Source organism: Symphalangus syndactylus, chromosome 12 (genome assembly GCF_028878055.3).
Source record: "Symphalangus syndactylus isolate Jambi chromosome 12, NHGRI_mSymSyn1-v2.1_pri, whole genome shotgun sequence".
Lineage (NCBI taxonomy): Eukaryota > Metazoa > Chordata > Mammalia > Primates > Hylobatidae > Symphalangus > Symphalangus syndactylus.
The window spans coordinates 134577519-134594836 of NC_072441.2; the positions used below are offsets into that span (position 1 = coordinate 134577519).

General features: G+C 42.2%; 1 protein-coding gene across 1 annotated transcript in view; it reads right to left on the bottom strand.

Annotated features, from left to right (window-relative positions):
* Positions 1-7074: 7074 nt before the first annotated feature.
* LOC129468959 (neuroblastoma breakpoint family member 9-like) overlaps positions 7075-17318 on the bottom strand; it is a 45901-nt gene continuing 35657 nt past the window's right edge. The window contains exons 31-40 of the mRNA XM_063627582.1: positions 15943-15994; positions 15095-15267; positions 14340-14391; positions 13557-13729; positions 12791-12842; positions 11962-12134; positions 11207-11258; positions 10423-10595; positions 9660-9711; positions 7075-8994 (exon numbers count right to left, since the gene is read on the bottom strand). Coding sequence (XP_063483652.1) covers positions 8751-8994; positions 9660-9711; positions 10423-10595; positions 11207-11258; positions 11962-12134; positions 12791-12842; positions 13557-13729; positions 14340-14391; positions 15095-15267; positions 15943-15994 — 1196 coding nt within the window. The 3' untranslated portion in view covers positions 7075-8750. The remainder of the gene's footprint in view (positions 8995-9659; positions 9712-10422; positions 10596-11206; positions 11259-11961; positions 12135-12790; positions 12843-13556; positions 13730-14339; positions 14392-15094; positions 15268-15942; positions 15995-17318) is intronic.

The following is a 17318-nucleotide window of genomic DNA, read 5'->3' on the forward strand; positions in this document are numbered from 1 at the left end:
CTCCAGTGGCCAATGCCCAAGGTAACCTCCCTCCCTACCAAGACCTGAACTCAGGACTTTACCTTAAGGAGAAGATGTCCTGTTCTTTCTTTCCCACCAGAACTGCCCTGGCCCAGACCCCATTTCTGTCTGGTGACCAAGGCAGTCCCCTCACCAGTCTCCCAGGTTGGGGAGGGCAGATTCTCCTCAGCTTCCTGCCCCTGAGAGACCCCAACAGTCTTGCGTGGCTCCAGCCCACAGAGGACTATCCATGGCCCATATCTCTCAGAACTCTCCCCTCCCACTCTGAATCCTCCCTCTACTTCATGCTCCCCTCACAGAACAGGCATGGTTTTTTTTCATATCCTCATTTTGCCTACCCATACTCCGGATTGACTTTTCTGTCTTAGAACTACCTGTCCTTCTTTGGACAGTGTCTTCTTGGTACTACACATGAGGATGTCCTGCTCTCCCCTGCTTAAGGAGAGAGTGCTTGACCTGATCTGGGCCCATCAGATCCAGTACTTACCTGGAATAGGAAAAAGATGGGGAGGGTGACCAAAGATTACAAAAATCTCTGAAGCTTATCCACTTGAGAAAGAGTCCCTGAAGATACTGGCCTTTCATTCCTGCTATGTATATCCAATGTGACTGAACTCTGAATAACACATACCAGTTATAATAATGTAGTAGTTGGCCCTCAAACTAGGACTCAAACATGTTAGAGGGTAAGGTAGTGAGGGGCATGTTTGGGGGTGGTGGTGATGAGCAAGTATGTGAAGGAGAGATAGTGCCTACACTTGAAAATCAAAAAGTAATAATATCTATTTAGACATAAGGAAATAAATAACTAAATACTTGCTTCTATGTGATGAAACTCTGGGAGTACACAAGGGAACTGCTGTTTTACTAAACAAATTTTTAAGTCTATATAACTTTGATAAAGTATCCAAATAAAAAAATTCCTTTCCCATATATGTATGTGTATATATATATTTGTATACACATATATATTTGCATTCTTTGTATTTTGAATATAAATTTTTATACAGTCATGTTAATCCCTCTTTTCATTTAAGGATTTGAGTTTGATGTCATGCATGAATGTGATCCCACTGTATGGCTACAGAAATGTTGGCAAAAGTAAGTTCAGAGGAAATGGTAGGCAAGTACTTCCCAGTTTTGGCCAGAAGATGGAGAAAAAAAGAATTCTCATAAAATATTAAAAGTATGACTTGTTATAGCTTCTTTTCACAGTAATTTAGATAGAAATATTAGCAAAATCAGAAATGTATAAATACTTTGGTCTGACAATTCCATCTCCAGGTATCTACGGAGAAATAGACAAGCGATGCACGACAGATACATGTGTCAGTCTGGTCCCTGCAGTTGTATTTGCAGTAATTCACATTGGAGCAATTTCATGGCCATCAGTTAGAGAGTGTTTAAAGAATGACCAATTCATATCAAGAAGGACGTTTCAAAGATCAAAGCCTGATGGAAATGCTGGAGGCCGTGACACTGATAGGAGCTCATGCATGTTGACCAATTACTATGTGACAGGCATTGGCTCCACGCTTTTCCTGCACTGCTCGTTTAAACATTGGACAAACTAAGTGTTCTGATTAAGCCCATTGGACAGATAGAAATGGAAGCACAGAAAATTAATCTGTTTAACCTCAAATGCTAGCAGATTAGTTTTTCACCCACAGCCTGTGGCTTCACCATAGGTGTGTGTGATTCAGGTTCTGTCATTCTCCACTTTAGGAATTTCCAGTATTCCAAATATGAGAAGCTGAGAAAACAAACAAACAAGCAAACAAACTCAAAACCGTAAAAACCGGGATAAGTAAGGGTAGAGGTTTGCTGGGTGTGGATTAAAAATGGACTTTTTTTGCCCCAAGCAACAAAGAGGCACCTTGGAAAATAGACAAGAGACAAGAAGAAGAGAAGCTTTAAGATATATTTGGTCCAAGGAAGAGACTCTTCAGAGGGAAGGTCACATCAGCTAGAAACATTAATGCGACTGGATGGGCTCAAACCACTGACTTTTCAGTCAACTTCCGACAGCACTAACCTAGTGTTCCAGAGACACTGCTTGTTAAACAGTGAAAGCTGTTGCTCAATTGTGTCATCCATAATTGTCAAATATTGTCATTTAGTAGCACAAGGAAGTATTCTCTGTTGACAAGCTAGAGTTCCCATCACTCTTCTCTTTTGTTGAACATTCTTCCCCACCACAAACCCTCTTTAGAAGACTGGGGGCTCCTAAAACATTGAGGCCAAGAGTCCTGTCCTTGTGCATGTTTTGGCATTGACCCAGGGCCAAATCAGTGGGAGACTCCTCCACGCACATGCCAGGTCCCTAGGTGACAACTGCAGTCTCTGGATCTGAGGTCATCCACTTTCCCATTCCTAGCTCACCTCACCCATTGTGAAGCCTGGTCAGGATTGCCAGAGACCCGAGTGGGCAGGTGCCCGCACTAAAGACAGAACCTGCTGTGTGCCCAGCTTGCTGATCCCTCCATCCTTCTAGACAAGGCTTTGTGAGCCAAGGACCTTGGGTTTGCTCACAAGGCAGCCCCTCACCTAGTAGGCATTAGTTCATTATGTATATGTATATGTATATGTATGTGTATGTGTATGTGTATGTGTTTGTGTATGTGTATATATATATGTAGTCCTCAGGTTGTATTCCTTAAATATATATAATACACGTAATTCCTTAAATATATAACTTTAATACAAAATTTTTAAAATATTCCTTTCATAAACACTTACAATAACACCAAGAAATATAAACTACATAGCAAAGATGTGAAAGCCAGCCAGGCTCAGCTTCAAATCCTAGCACTTAGGAAGGCCATGGCAGGAGGGTCACTTGAGCTCAGAAGCTTGAAACTAGCCTAGGCAACATAGTGAGACCTCATCTCTACTGAAAATCAGAAAAATTATCCGGGTGTGGTGGTGTGAGCCTGTAGTCCCAGGTACTCAGTGGATGAGGCCCTATAATGTCATTGGCCTGAGAATTCCATGCTGCAGTGAGCTGTGATCTTGCCACTGTACTCCAGCCTGAGTGAAAGAGTGAGATCGTGTCTAGAAACAAAAGAAGAAGAAAAAAAAAAGGTGTTAAAGCCTATCTATTGAAGACTACCAAGTATTGCTGAGAGCAGTTAAGGACCTTTGGAATAGAGAACGTTCCTTCTTGCATCTCAAGATTGCTTTTGTTTTGGGGGGACACTTGCTATTTTTTAGAAATACGAAGTTCTTCTTAGGCATTCCTGTAAAAAAGGCCATTTTTTGATAGGATTGTATTGAGTCTGTGGATTGCTTTGAGTTGTATTTTTATCTTAACCATGTTACAACTTCCAACCCCTGGACACAAGATATCTTTCCATTGATTTAGGACTTCCTTAGTCTCCTCGAGCAATGTTCTGTAGTTGTCTGTGTACAAGTACAGCACCTTCTTGAACAAATGTATTCCCAGGCATATTATTCTTACAGGTACTATTATAAATGAAATCATTGTGTCAGTTTTCTTCTCAGATAGTTCATTGCCATCACAACGGATTGTTTGCTGAAAGTTTGCTGAATTCGCTTATTAACTCTGATAGTGTGTGTGTGTGTCTGGTGTCTGTGTGCATGTATGTGTGTTTGCAATTGTATGTATTATTTGGGATTTTCTATATATAGGATCACACCATCTGCAAATTGAGATCATTTTGTTTTCTGTTCAAAAATATTTTTTCTCATGTTTATTTTTGAAAGATAATTTGGCCAGGTATAGAATTGTAGGTGACAGCTTTTCTTTTTTTAAGTACTTTATTGCAAACTTCTTGTTTGTAAAGTTTTCTATGAGAAATCTTATGCCATCCTTATATTTAGTGCTCTGTATGGAACATGTTCTTTTCCCTTTTATTTCTTTTAGGATTTCCTTTTTATCACTGGTTTTGATGGATTTGATTAAGGTGTTCCTTGGTGAAGTTTTCTGCATGTTTCTTGTTCTTATGATAATCGTATTTCTGTAATATTTGAAGTTTATGGTTTCCATGGAGCTTCTAAATCTTTCGTCCAGTATGTTTTAAATATCTTTGTCTCTCTTCTCCACTACCTGCCCTTCAGGGATTCCATTTAGCCCTATACTAGGGTGTTTAAAGTTTTTATGCTGATGGTCTTTTTATGTTTTCAAGTCATTTGTTAATGTATGTTTCATTTATGTTAGTTTCAACTTCTATTCCTTCTAGTTCAATAATCTTCTCTTCTGCAATGTTTAATCCAGTGCCTTCTTCCATTTCAGACTGTAAATCATAGTTTTTTATCTACAGAATTTGATATTTAAAAAATCTTCAATCTCTCCATTTAATTAAAATACAATTATACTAATTGCTCTAATGTCGTTTTCTTCTATTTCCAACGTGTGTGTCAATTTCAACTAGATTATTAGATTCTTCATTACGTGTCATGTTTTCCTGTTTCTTCGGCTGCTTGATAATCTTTTATTTTTATGTATTTATTTTTTGGGAGATGGAGTTTCACTCTCGTTGCCCAGGCTGGAGTGCAATTGTGTGATCTCAGCTCACTGCAACCTTCGCCTCCCAGGTACAAATGCGATTGTCCTGTCTCAGCCTCCCAAGTAGCTCAGATTACAGGCATGCACCACCAAGCCCGGCTAATTTTTTTGTGTTTAGTAGAGACGGGGCTTCACCATGCTAGTCAGGCTGGTCATGAACTCCTGACCTCAGGTGATCCACCCGGCTGCTTGATATTCTAAGATTTGATGCTGGAGCTTTGGTGTCAATGCTCAAAAGTGCCCAAAGACACCACTCGACCTCAGTGTCTATGCACACCCAAGCTTTTGCAACAGGAGAGGTAGAAACAGCAGAGATGAGCGTGCTACAGCATGCTGGTAGAGGGTACCCCAGTTGTGCTTGGGGCTTCCTATGCCTCATAGAAAAATGTGCCTTCCTTAATTTTTCCCATAAGAACCACCCTACTTCATGCCCTGTCTCTCTGTTCAAACACCAGGACAGCCCTCGGACCAGTCTCAACCACCCAATGGATTGACAAAGGTCCAAATATGATTCAGTGGAGAAGGCATTCTCTTGTCAACAAATTATGTAGAAACAACTGGACATGCATATCCCCAAAGGAAAAAGATTCACCTGAACCTCAATACTGACTCAAAAACTAACTCAAAATGGATGATGCAACTAAATATAAACTATAAAACTAGAAAAAGTATAGCAGGAGATATAAGACAAAATCTTCACGACACAGTTAGGCAAAGTGTTCTTTGTTATCAATAAACACAAACCATTAAAGAAAACATTGATAAATCCAACTTTATAAAAATTAAAAGTTTTTGCTCAACACAAGACAATATTAAGAGAACAAATATAAGATGCAGATTGGGAGAAAAACAGGAGAAATGACAAATGTGACAAAGGGCAAGTGTGATAGTTACTTGCACGTCACTGTGACCGAGCACCAGGGTGCCGGGACATTCGGCCAAATGTGATTCTGGTTGTGTTCCAGAGAGTGTTTTGCATATGATTAACATTGGGATGGGCAGACTAAGTGAAGCAGATTGCCCCCTTAATGGGGGGGGGACTCATGTAATCAATCAAAGGCCAGGAGAGAATTAAGAGGCCTAATGGGAAACAAATGCTTTCCTGGGTATCCAGCTTTCCTTCCATCTTGGGAATTTCAGCCTCCATAATCTCAGAAGCAAATTCACATATGTGTACCCACACATATACATTTCATAGGTATGTGGCTAAGAGTGTATTTTTAAAAGTTCAGCCATGAGATGATTGGTGAAGCCAGTCAATGAATAAGGGTGTGTTCTATTATATGACTTGGTCTTCTTTTTACACGATTAAAGTTCTGCATTTGAAGTAGGGGGATAGGAGACAGCAAGTCCACCTAGGATGATAACAGCTGAATTTCTCAACAGATGCTTCAAAGCCCTAGGGGTTAGAGAGTCAAAAATCCCACCCATAACCCTGCCCCCAAACACCAGGGCGAGGGAACACTGTGGCCCTCAGGTGATTCTCTTTAACTGGGTCTGGAAGCCACACAAGGGCAGAGGGAGCAGGAAACACTATGCAAATCGAGGTCAGGACAGCAGGGGGGCCCTGTTCATGACAGAACACAGCTAAAACTATCCTCAGAAAAAGCGTGTGGAGAAACACAGATCATGCATGAGACCTGGTGGATTAGAGCGCTGGCTACTGGGGAATTGAAAGGAAGGGGCTTCACCGTGCAGAGGACCAGAGGTGCCAGTCTATGAAACGCAGAATTGCTGGGAGATGGGGAGGCATGGACAAAGGAAGCATCCTCTGGAGACTCATGGTGAAGAGAACAAACGAATGAAGTAACTGGCAGAAATTATAGGTCCTGGTAGAACAAAATAGAATCCCACAATGAGAACATATGCCATGTATGTCCCCCAAGGAAGAAAATATCTCCCAAAAACTCAAGAAAAATCATTTTGGGCAAGCACCTTATATCCAGTAATACGATCCATGTATCAAGACCGTGAGAAAGATTATTAAACATGCTAAACTCAGTGAGACCTGATTCCCTCATGAGGACTCTGTTAAGGATGAGTACCACTCAGCAAGTCATGACTGTGACATTCACTTTTGAATAGCTCATGAGCATTAATATATTTAATTGTGGATCTAAACCAAAAACCAAGGTGCGGGCAAGATGACAACCACAGAATGTCACTGGCATATGTTTAGGTTCAAATACTATTATGAGAAGTGGCAGGTAAAGGAGGTAGGAAAAAAAAACACATCATGTAATTGACTGTCATATGGAAATATTTGACGTTGAAAGTCATAATTTAAAACGTATAAACCAAATATTAGAAGTGTGTCTAGTTCAAAGGGGGGAAAACTATGAAACATTTTTAGTCAATATCAAATATGAGCTACACAACCCTTACTAAATGCCAAAGGCACACACAGACACACACACACACACACTCTCACAAAGAATACAAATAACTAGAACCAAGAAATGGAGTAAATACATTCTGCTACATATGGTAAACATGGCCTACAATGTGGAAGAGATTAGAAAATAAACAGGGAAATGAAAATGTTTTTATTAATTCGCATCAGTACCCACCAAAACCAATCAGCATAACAAAAGATTATAACACTGAATGTAAAAAACAATCCAACAGTCCAGAGTGATAGGCAAAAGTTTTTAATTGTATAGATCCAAATAACTTTGGACAAAAATTAAAACTCAGGCAGAGAATGTTTTTTTTTTTCAACAACAGACACTAGCGAAAACAAAGGCACAGTAACAATTGAGACAGAAAATTTCCAGTGTAGAGATATGAATATAATAATAGACACAGGCAGGGATGATTAATAAATGATAAAATGTTTAGAGGATGATCATTGGAATACAAGACATTGATACTTTTAAAAACCACTTTCCCAAATACTTCATTATAAGTAAGGTGTCTCTAAAAGGGATAGATCTCCTAGACCCCTCCTTAACCAAGTAACCGGTCCTGATAGCATGATAATGCTGATGGACAAACTAGACCTTCTCTGCCCACAGATGGGCTGAGGTTGGAAACTCACAGTATTGACTCTGCAGTGTTCTTGACAAAACGTTTAGTCTGAATTTCATCATGAAGACATTTTCAGACAACTTCAGAATGTAGACCATTGAGCCAGACAGCTGACCTGTCCTCTACAAACAAGTCCATGTCACCACAATCAATGACAACAACAAAAAGATGAGGAAATATTTGGGGTTCAAAATAACTAAAGAAATGTGGCTACACTATCTTTTTACTTTTTTTGAACCCAAAATATCTCTCCTCCTTTTTGTTGTGTGATTCGTGGTGGCGTGGACTGTGTGAAGGAGACAGGTCAGTTGTCCTGCTCAGTGTTCTACATTCTGCAGTTGTCTGGTGATTACCTCCTATGAAACTCAGGCTAAGCGTTTTCTGCAAGAACATGGCATTGTTCATATTCTGCACCGGCAGAGTCCCGGGTGACATGCTGTCCCCTGCCAGCAGCTCCTGACTCCTGTTTCTTACAGGATGGAATTGAAAGGAGTAGGGCTAAGGCCTCTCAATGCTGTTTGTCCATCTAGCTGTGGTCTTCCTAAGTATTGATATCAATTGGAGGCTGAAGGACCATGGCTTCTCTAATCAAAGGAGGCTAGTGGGTTAACAATTGTCAAGAGCAGTCAGTGGCTCTGAAATATAATCCTCAGCCAAGGATCCCTCCTGTGTTACAGATGGATCAGCTAAAACAAACCAACACTGAAGATATAAAGAATGGGGTTAGGTTCATTGAAACCAGGGTGACACCTTTGGATGAGCTAAACACAAAGATGACACTGACCTTGAGCAGATATAGAAGCTGAGACATGCCTGCAAAACGAAATTCCTGAGGAACTTTGTAGCTACCCAGAGATAACTGGTTCAAATTAGAATGTCTCGCAGATCACTCCCGGCATGTGCTACAGTCATGTGAACGTGTCACATCTAATTTGGGTCCAATGTCTTCAGACTGAGCACAGGTGGCCACTGGCATGGTCTGAGAATAGGAATAGAGCCATGCCCACTTTCCCATCCTATTGAGTTTTAATTTTTGTCCAAAATTATTTTAATCTATACAATTAAAAACTTTTGTCTGGGCTTCCAAAGGGAACTACAGTTTCATTCAAACCTACATGTGCCTACAGGTCCTGCCTGCAGCAATGACATCTCTCAGCTTAGTAAGGGCTGCTTAGTGTGGGAATATGCCTCCCATCTGGAAGACCAGGTGGTGCCTTATCACCGTCAAAGTAAAAAACCTATTGTCCATGTAAAGGGCCAAGCTGACGTGCTCTTCCTCAAATGAGTAAAAGTCACTTCCGTAGTGATGGAATGAGGCATGTGGTTCAAAGTAAGTTGAAGGAGTTGAATAAAATCTATCCAGTGAGTCCTGCAAGACTTCAGGCTCTTCTGCTTCCATCGGCACCCCATTGAGCCTGGAAAAGGAGACAAAACTAAAGAAGCAGCCAGGTAAAATCAGACACCACAGAGCCCCAACTAGATTTCAGGGGTAACATAAGGAAGTGGTTAAAAAAGGAAAAGGATAGATCCATTAATGAGGTAAAAAAAAAATTGCCTTTATGTTGGGATAGAACAGGGCCAGGTAGAAAACAATGAAAGAGAAAGACAGACAGAGAGAGAGAGAGAGAGAGACAGAGACAGAGAGAGACAGAGACAGAGAGAGAGATTGAGAGACAGAGAGAGAGAGAGTGAGAGAGATAGTGAGCTCAGTGACTTGGCCAGGTGACACACTGATAAGGGAGTAAAAGGACACTCTGAGTTAGTGCCCTTATGACACACAGAAAACAGTGATCATGAGAAGAGTGAGCTCAATAGTTTTCCATCAAATGTGCTTAAAATTCCATGCAGTCGCCATAAGGGTACAGCTTCTGAGGTATGGTCAACCTATGGTACATTAGTAAATGATAAGGGGAGGAAGAAATGGAAACCTAAACGTCCACTGCAATGAAAACCAATAGCAATGTCAGTAGGAGTAATTCAGGCTTTGTTGAAAACATGAAATCAAACACACGGTTTTCCCTGGATCTCTCGTCTCCAGGTGTTAACACAGAATTAAGCGACCACAATTGTTGAAAGTTACCTGGGGCATGGTGGGTTTTGATCTTCTTCCCCTTCTTGGTACTTTTCAATTTCTGCAATAAATTCAGACATGGACAGACATATTAAGCTGATTCCCCTACACACATAACATTCCACTGTCTAATCCTCAGACAGGGACCTCAGGCTCCTCAATATAAGAGGACACTGTGAGAGATATATTTCAGGAGGCCTGAAGGCTGGTCATGATAGAGATTCCTTGTTTTTTGTCCCAGAAACTAAGGGTAAAGTGTCCCTATTCTAGTAGATCGTTATCCCAATATCATTTGTCCCAAGTTTGTGCAAACGGTTATCCCATATTTTTCCAATCAATTTAAAGCAAATGCCCTCAAATGATTTCTAAGAGAGAAACCGCAATATTCAGCCCTGTCTCATCAAATACTCAGATTGTTGATGGTTGTGAGGCTTTTAGACACTGAAATTAGAGTGAGAAAGGAAATCTACCAACCCTTGAGTCAAAATCATAGTTCTCTGAATTTGTCACATCTGCCCAGGTCCAGTGCCTTCAGAGTAGAATCAGAGTGCCACAGGCATGGCCTGAGACTAGGAAGAGAGCCACGCTCACTGACCCATCCCATGTCTGGGCTTTCAGGTAGAACCAGAGTTTCATTCAACCTACATGTGCCTATAGGTCCTCAGTGCAGCAATGACATCTCTCAGCTCAGTAACGGCCTCTTGGAGCAGGAATATGATCTCTATACGGAAAACTCAGTGGACCCTTATCACCTTCATAGAAAGGTACTCACCATCCACATCAAGAGAAAAGCCAATGTGTTCTTCCTCCAATGAGTAAAAGGAACTTCCGTAGGGCTGCCATGAATCAGGCTGTTCTAGATAACTGGAAGGAGTCGAGTAACATCTATCCAGTGAGTCCTGAAAGTCCTCAGGCTCTACTACCTCCAGCAGCTCTCTGCTGAGCCTGGAAAAGTAGAAAAAGTAAAGAATAAGCCAGGGGAAATCAGACACAAAAGAGCCCCAACTAGATTTCATGGGTAGCATAAGGAAGTGGTTAAAAAAGAAAAAGGATACATCCATTAATGAGGTAACAAATTATTGCCTTCAGTTGGGATGGAACAGGGCCAAATAGAAAAGAATGAAAGAGAAAGACAGACAGACAGACAGAGAGACAGAGGCAGAGAGAGAGAGCTCAGTGAATTGTCCAGGTGACACACTGATGACAGAGTACAGGACACTCTGAGTTAGTGCCCTCAGGACACACAGCATACAGTGATCATGAAAAGACAGTGTTCAATAATTTTCCATAAAATGCGCTCAAGTTTCCATGCAGTCACCATGAGGATACAGCTTTTGAAGTATGGTCGACCTACAGTAGGTTAGTAAATGATAAGGGGAGGAAGAAACGGAAACCTAAATATCTACTGCAATGAAAACCAACAGCAATGTGAGTAGGAATAATTCAGGCTTGGTTGAAAGGATGTAATCGATAATGTCAGCCTGCCCTGCTTTCCCTGAACAAGGAGTCTCCAGGTGTCAACACAGAATTAGCTGTTGACAATTGCTCAAACTTACCTGGGGCATGGTGGGCCTTGGTCTTCTTCTTCTTCTTGGTCTTTTTTAATTCCTGCAATAAATTCAGACAGGGACAGACAAAATAAGCCAATTCACCTACACCCATCACAGTCCATGGTCTAATTCCCACACAGGGACCTCAGGCTCCTCAGCATGAGAACAGGACAATGTGGGAGATATATTTCAGGAGGCCTCAAAGCCAGTCATGATAGACATTCTTTGGTTTGCATCTCAGAACTAAGGGTCAAATGTCCCTATTCTGGTAGACAGTTATCCCAAAATCATTTATCCCAAGTTTGTGCAAACAGTTATGCCTTATTGTTCCCATCAATTCAAAGAAAATGCCCCAGATGATTTCTAGGAGGAAAACTGCAGTATTCAGCCCTGTCTCGTCAAATGCCCAGTTCATTCATGGTTGCAAGACACTGAAATTAGAATGAAGGAGGAAATCTACAAACCTTTGAGTCCAAATCATTCTTCTGTGAATTTTTTACATCTGCCTGTGTCCAATGTGCTGAGAGTGGGCTCAGGTTGCCACAGACATGGCTGGAGACTAGGAATAGAGCCATGCTCACTGACCCATTTCATGTCTGGGCTTCCAACTGAAACTAGTTTCATTACAACCTATATGCGCCCATAGGTCCTGCCTGTGGCAATGACATCTCTCGGGTCAGTAAGGGCCACTTGGAACAGGAATATCACCCCTATCTGGAGGACCAGGTGGAGTCTTATCACCTTCATAGTAAGGTACTCACTGTCCACGTCAAGAGCCAAGCCAATGTGTTGCTCCTCCAATGAGTAAAACGCACTTCTGTAGGGCTGGCATAAGTCAGGCAGTTCCAGATACCCAGAAGGAGTTGAATAAAATCTATCCAGTGAGTCCTGCAAGACTTCAGACTCATTCTTATCCAGCAGCTCCCTGCTGAGCCTGGAAAAGTAGGAAAAGTAAAGAATAAGCCAGGGGGAATCAGAAACCACACAGCCCCAGCTAGATTTCATGGGTAACATAAGGAACTGTTTGAAAAGAAAAAGGACAGATCTATTAATGAGGTAACAAATTATTGCCTTTATGTTGGGACAGACCAGGGCCAGGTAGAAAAGGATGAAAGGGAAAGACACACACACACACACACACACACACACACAGAGAGAGACAGAGAGAGATTGAGAGATTGAGAGACAGAGAGAGAGAGTGAGAGAGATAGTGAGCTCAGTGACTTGGCCAGGTGACACACTGATAAGGGAGTAAAAGGACACTCTGAGTTAGTGCCCTTATGACACACAGAAAACAGTGATCATGAGAAGAGTGAGCTCAATAGTTTTCCATCAAATGTGCTTAAAATTCCATGCAGTCGCCATAAGGGTACAGCTTCTGAGGTATGGTCAACCTATGGTACATTAGTAAATGATAAGGGGAGGAAGAAATGGAAACCTAAACGTCTACTGCAATGAAAACCAATAGCAATGTCAGTAGGAGTAATTCAGGCTTTGTTGAAAACATGAAATCAAACACACGGTTTTCCCTGGATCTCTCGTCTCCAGGTGTTAACACAGAATTAAGCGACCACAATTGTTGAAAGTTACCTGGGGCATGGTGGGTTTTGATCTTCTTCCCCTTCTTGGTACTTTTCAATTTCTGCAATAAATTCAGACATGGACAGACATATTAAGCTGATTCCCCTACACACATAACATTCCACTGTCTAATCCTCACACAGGGACCTCAGGCTCCTCAGTATAAGAATAGGACACTGTGAGAGATATATTTCAGGAGGCCTGAAGGCTGGTCATGATAGAGATTCCTTGTTTTTTGTCCTAGAAACTAAGGGTAAAATGTCCCTATTCTGGTAGATCGTTATCCCAATATCATTTGTCCCAAGTTTGTGCAAACGGTTATCCCATATTTTTCCAATCAATTTAAAGCAAATGCCCTCAAATGATTTCTAAGAGAGAAACCGCAATATTCAGCCCTGTCTCATCAAATACTCAGATTGTTGATGGTTGTGAGGATTTTAGACACTGAAATTAGAGTGAGAAAGGAAATCTACCAATCCTTGAGTCAAAATCATAGTTCTCTGAATTTGTCACATCTGCCCAGGTCCAGTGCCTTCAGAGTAGAACCAGAGTGCCACAGGCATGGCCTGAGACTAGGAAGAGAGCCACGCTCACTGACCCATCCCATGTCTGGGCTTCCAGGTAGAACTAGAGTTTCACTCAACCTACATGTGCCTATAGGTCCTCAGTGCAGCAATGACATCTCTCAGCTCAGTAACGGCCTCTTGGAGCAGGAATATGATCTCTATACGGAAAACTCAGTGGATCCTTATCACCTTCATAGAAAGGTACTCACCATCCACATCAAGAGAAAAGCCAATGTGTTCTTCCTCCAATGAGTAAAAGGAACTTCCGTAGGGCTGCCATGAATCAGGCTGTTCTAGATAACTGGAAGGAGTCGAGAAACATCTATCCAGTGAGTCCTGCAAGTCCTCAGGCTCTACTACCTCCAGCAGCTCTCTGCTGAGCCTGGAAAAGTAGAAAAAGTAAAGAATAAGCCAGGGGAAATCAGACACAAAAGAGCCCCAACTAGATTTCATGGGTAGCATAAGGAAGTGGTTAAAAAAGAAAAAGGATACATCCATTAATGAGGTAACAAATTATTGCCTTCAGTCGGGATGGAACAGGGCCAAATAGAAAAGAATGAAAGAGAAAGACAGACAGACAGACAGAGAGACAGAGGCAGAGAGAGAGAGCTCAGTGAATTGTCCAGGTGACACACTGATGACAGAGTACAGGACACTCTGAGTTAGTGCCCTCAGGACACACAGCATACAGTGATGATGAAAAGACAGTGCTCAATAATTTTCCATAAAATGTGCTCAAGTTTCCATGCAGTCACCATGAGGATACAGCTTTTGAAGTATGGTTGACCTACAGTAGTTAGTAAATGATAAGGGGAGGAAGAAACGGAAACCTAAATATCTACTGCAATGAAAACCAACAGCAATGTGAGTAGGAATAATTCAGGCTTGGTTGAAAGGATGTAATCGATAATGTCAGCCTGCCCTGCTTTCCCTGAACAAGGAGTCTCCAGGTGTCAACACAGAATTAGCTGTTGACAATTGCTCAAACTTACCTGGGGCATGGTGGGCCTTGGTCTTCTTCCTCTTCTTGGTCTTTTTTAATTCCTGCAATAAATTCAGACAGGGACAGACAAAATAAGCCAATTCACCTACACCCATCACAGTCCATGGTCTAATTCCCACACAGGGACCTCAGGCTCCTCAGCATGAGAACAGGACAATGTGGGAGATATATTTCAGGAGGCCTCAAAGCCAGTCATGATAGACATTCTTTGGTTTGCATCTCAGAACTAAGGGTCAAATGTCCCTATTCTGGTAGACAGTTATCCCAAAATCATTTATCCCAAGTTTGTGCAAACAGTTATGCCTTATTGTTCCCATCAATTCAAAGAAAATGCCCCAGATGATTTCTAGGAGGAAAACTGCAGTATTCAGCCCTGTCTCATCAAATGCCCAGTTCATTCATGGTTGCAAGACACTGAAATTAGAATGAAGGAGGAAATCTACAAACCTTTGAGTCCAAATCATTCTTCTGTGAATTTTTTACATCTGCCTGGGTCCAATGTACTGAGAGTGGGCTCAGGTTGCCACAGGCATGGCTGGAGACTAGGAATAGAGCCATGCTCACTGACCCATTTCATGTCTGGGCTTCCAACTGAAACTAGTTTCATTACAACCTATATGCGCCCATAGGTCCTGCCTGCGGCAATGACATCTCTTGGGTCAGTAAGGGCCACTTGGAACAGGAACATCACCCTTATCTGGAGGACCAGGTGGAGTCTTATCACCTTCATAGTAAGGTACTCACTGTCCACATCAACAGCCAAGCCAATGTGTTGCTCCTCCAATGAGTAAAACGCACTTCTGTAGGGCTGGCATAAGTCAGGCAGTTCCAGATACCCAGAAGGAGTTGAATAAAATCTATCCAGTGAGTCCTGCAAGACTTCAGACTCATTCTCATCCAGTAGCTCCCTGCTGAGCCTGGAAAAGTAGGAAAAGTAAAGAATAAGCCAGGGGGAATCAGAAACCACACAGCCCCAGCTAGATTTCATGGGTAACATAAGGAACTGTTTGAAAAGAAAAAGGACAGATCTATTAATGAGGTAACAAATTATTGCCTTTATGTTGGGACAGACCAGGGCCCTGTAGAAAAGGATGAAAGAGAAAGACACACACACACACACACACACATACACACACACACACACACACACAGAGACAGAGAGAGATTGAGAGATTGAGAGACAGAGAGAGAGAGAGAGGTAGTGAGCTCAGTGACTTGGCCAAGTGATACACTGATAAGGGAGTAAAAGGACACTCTGAGTTAGTGCCCTCATGACACACAGCAAACAGTGATCATGAGAAGAGTGAGCCCAATAGTTTTCCATCAAATGTGCTTAAAATTTCATGCAGTCACCATAAGGGTACAGCTTCTGAGGTATGGTTAACCTATGATACATTAGTAAATGATAAGGGGAGGAAGAAATGGAAACCTAAACATTTATTTAAACAGAGAACCAAAAGCAATGTTAGTAGGCATAATTCAGACTTGTCTGACAAGATGAAATCATTATTTTCAGCATGTACTGTTTTCCCCAGACTGGGCGTCTCCAGGTGTCAACATCAAATTAACTGTCCACAATTTCTCAGACTCACCAGGGACCTGTGGCCTCTTGGTCCTCCTTTTTCACTTGATCACACCAATGTCCTGCAAATAAATTCAGACAGGGCCTCTTACATGAAGCAGTTCTTCCTTGCACACAGAAACATTTCTCTGTCCAATTCTAACACAGGGACATCAGTCTTCTCAGTGTGAGAACAGGAGACTTTGAGAGAAATATACCAGGAGGCCTGAGGTCAAGTCTTGAGAGAACTGACTTGGTTCCTTTCATGAGCCTTGGGCAAAATCCCCCCGTTTTGGAATGTGATCTTCCCAGTGTGCTCTGTCCTAGGTTTGTGTACACAGATGAGCAATGTTTTTCCAATAGATTTGAGGCAAATTGTTCTAACGCCTCATAGGAGAGACACTGCAATATTCAAGCTTCTCTCATCAAATACCCAGGATTTCATAGTTTACGAGATGGTGGACACTGAGATTTGATAAAGCGGTGCAATGTAGCAGCTCTTGAGTCAAAATGAGACATGGTTCTACACAGAAGCATCAGCTATTATGGCTTTTGTGGGTGAAAAGTCAGCCATTTATCTAGAAAACATACCAGCAAGATGATGGACAGATGAGCTAAAACAAGCCAACTTACAAGACACAGAAAATGGGGATAAATTCAGTGAAACCTGGGTCACATCTTCCACTGAGAGGTAGACAAGGGTGATGCTGGCCTTGGGCAGGTAAAGAACCACACAGATATGCTTTGAAAACAAAACTCATGGCCGGGCGCGGTGGCTCACGCTTGTAATCCCAGCACTTTGGGAGGCCGAGGCGGGCGGATTACGAGGTCAGGAGATCGTGACCACGGTGAAACCCCGTCTCTACTAAAAATACAAAAAAAAATTAGCCGGGCGTGGTGGCGGGCGCCTGTAGTCCCAGCTACTCGGAGAGGCTGAGGCAGGAGAATGGCGTGAACCCGGGAGGCGGAGCTTGCAGTGAGCCAAGATTGCGCCACTGCACTCCAGCCTGGGCGACAGAGCGAGACTCCATCCCCCAAAAAATAAAAATAAAAAATAAAAAATAAATAAAAATTAAAAAATAAAGAACTTTGTAGCTGGCAAGAGACATTTAATTCAGATTAGCTGATCTGACAGACAACTCCTGGACATGTGCTGCATAGCTTGGTGTGAGTTTGCCACACCTGCTTTGAGTTCAATGTCCTGACAGTCAGTCCAGGGTGGCACGGGCATGGCCTGAGACTAGGAAGAGGGCAAAGCTCACTGACCCACCCCATGCCTGTGCTTCAGACTCGATTCCAGAGTGATTGAAATCTACATTGATATATAGGTTCCACCCACAGTGATGGCAACTCTCAGCCCAACCAGGGGCGCAAGGCCCAGAGATTATGGGGACTACCTGGGACATG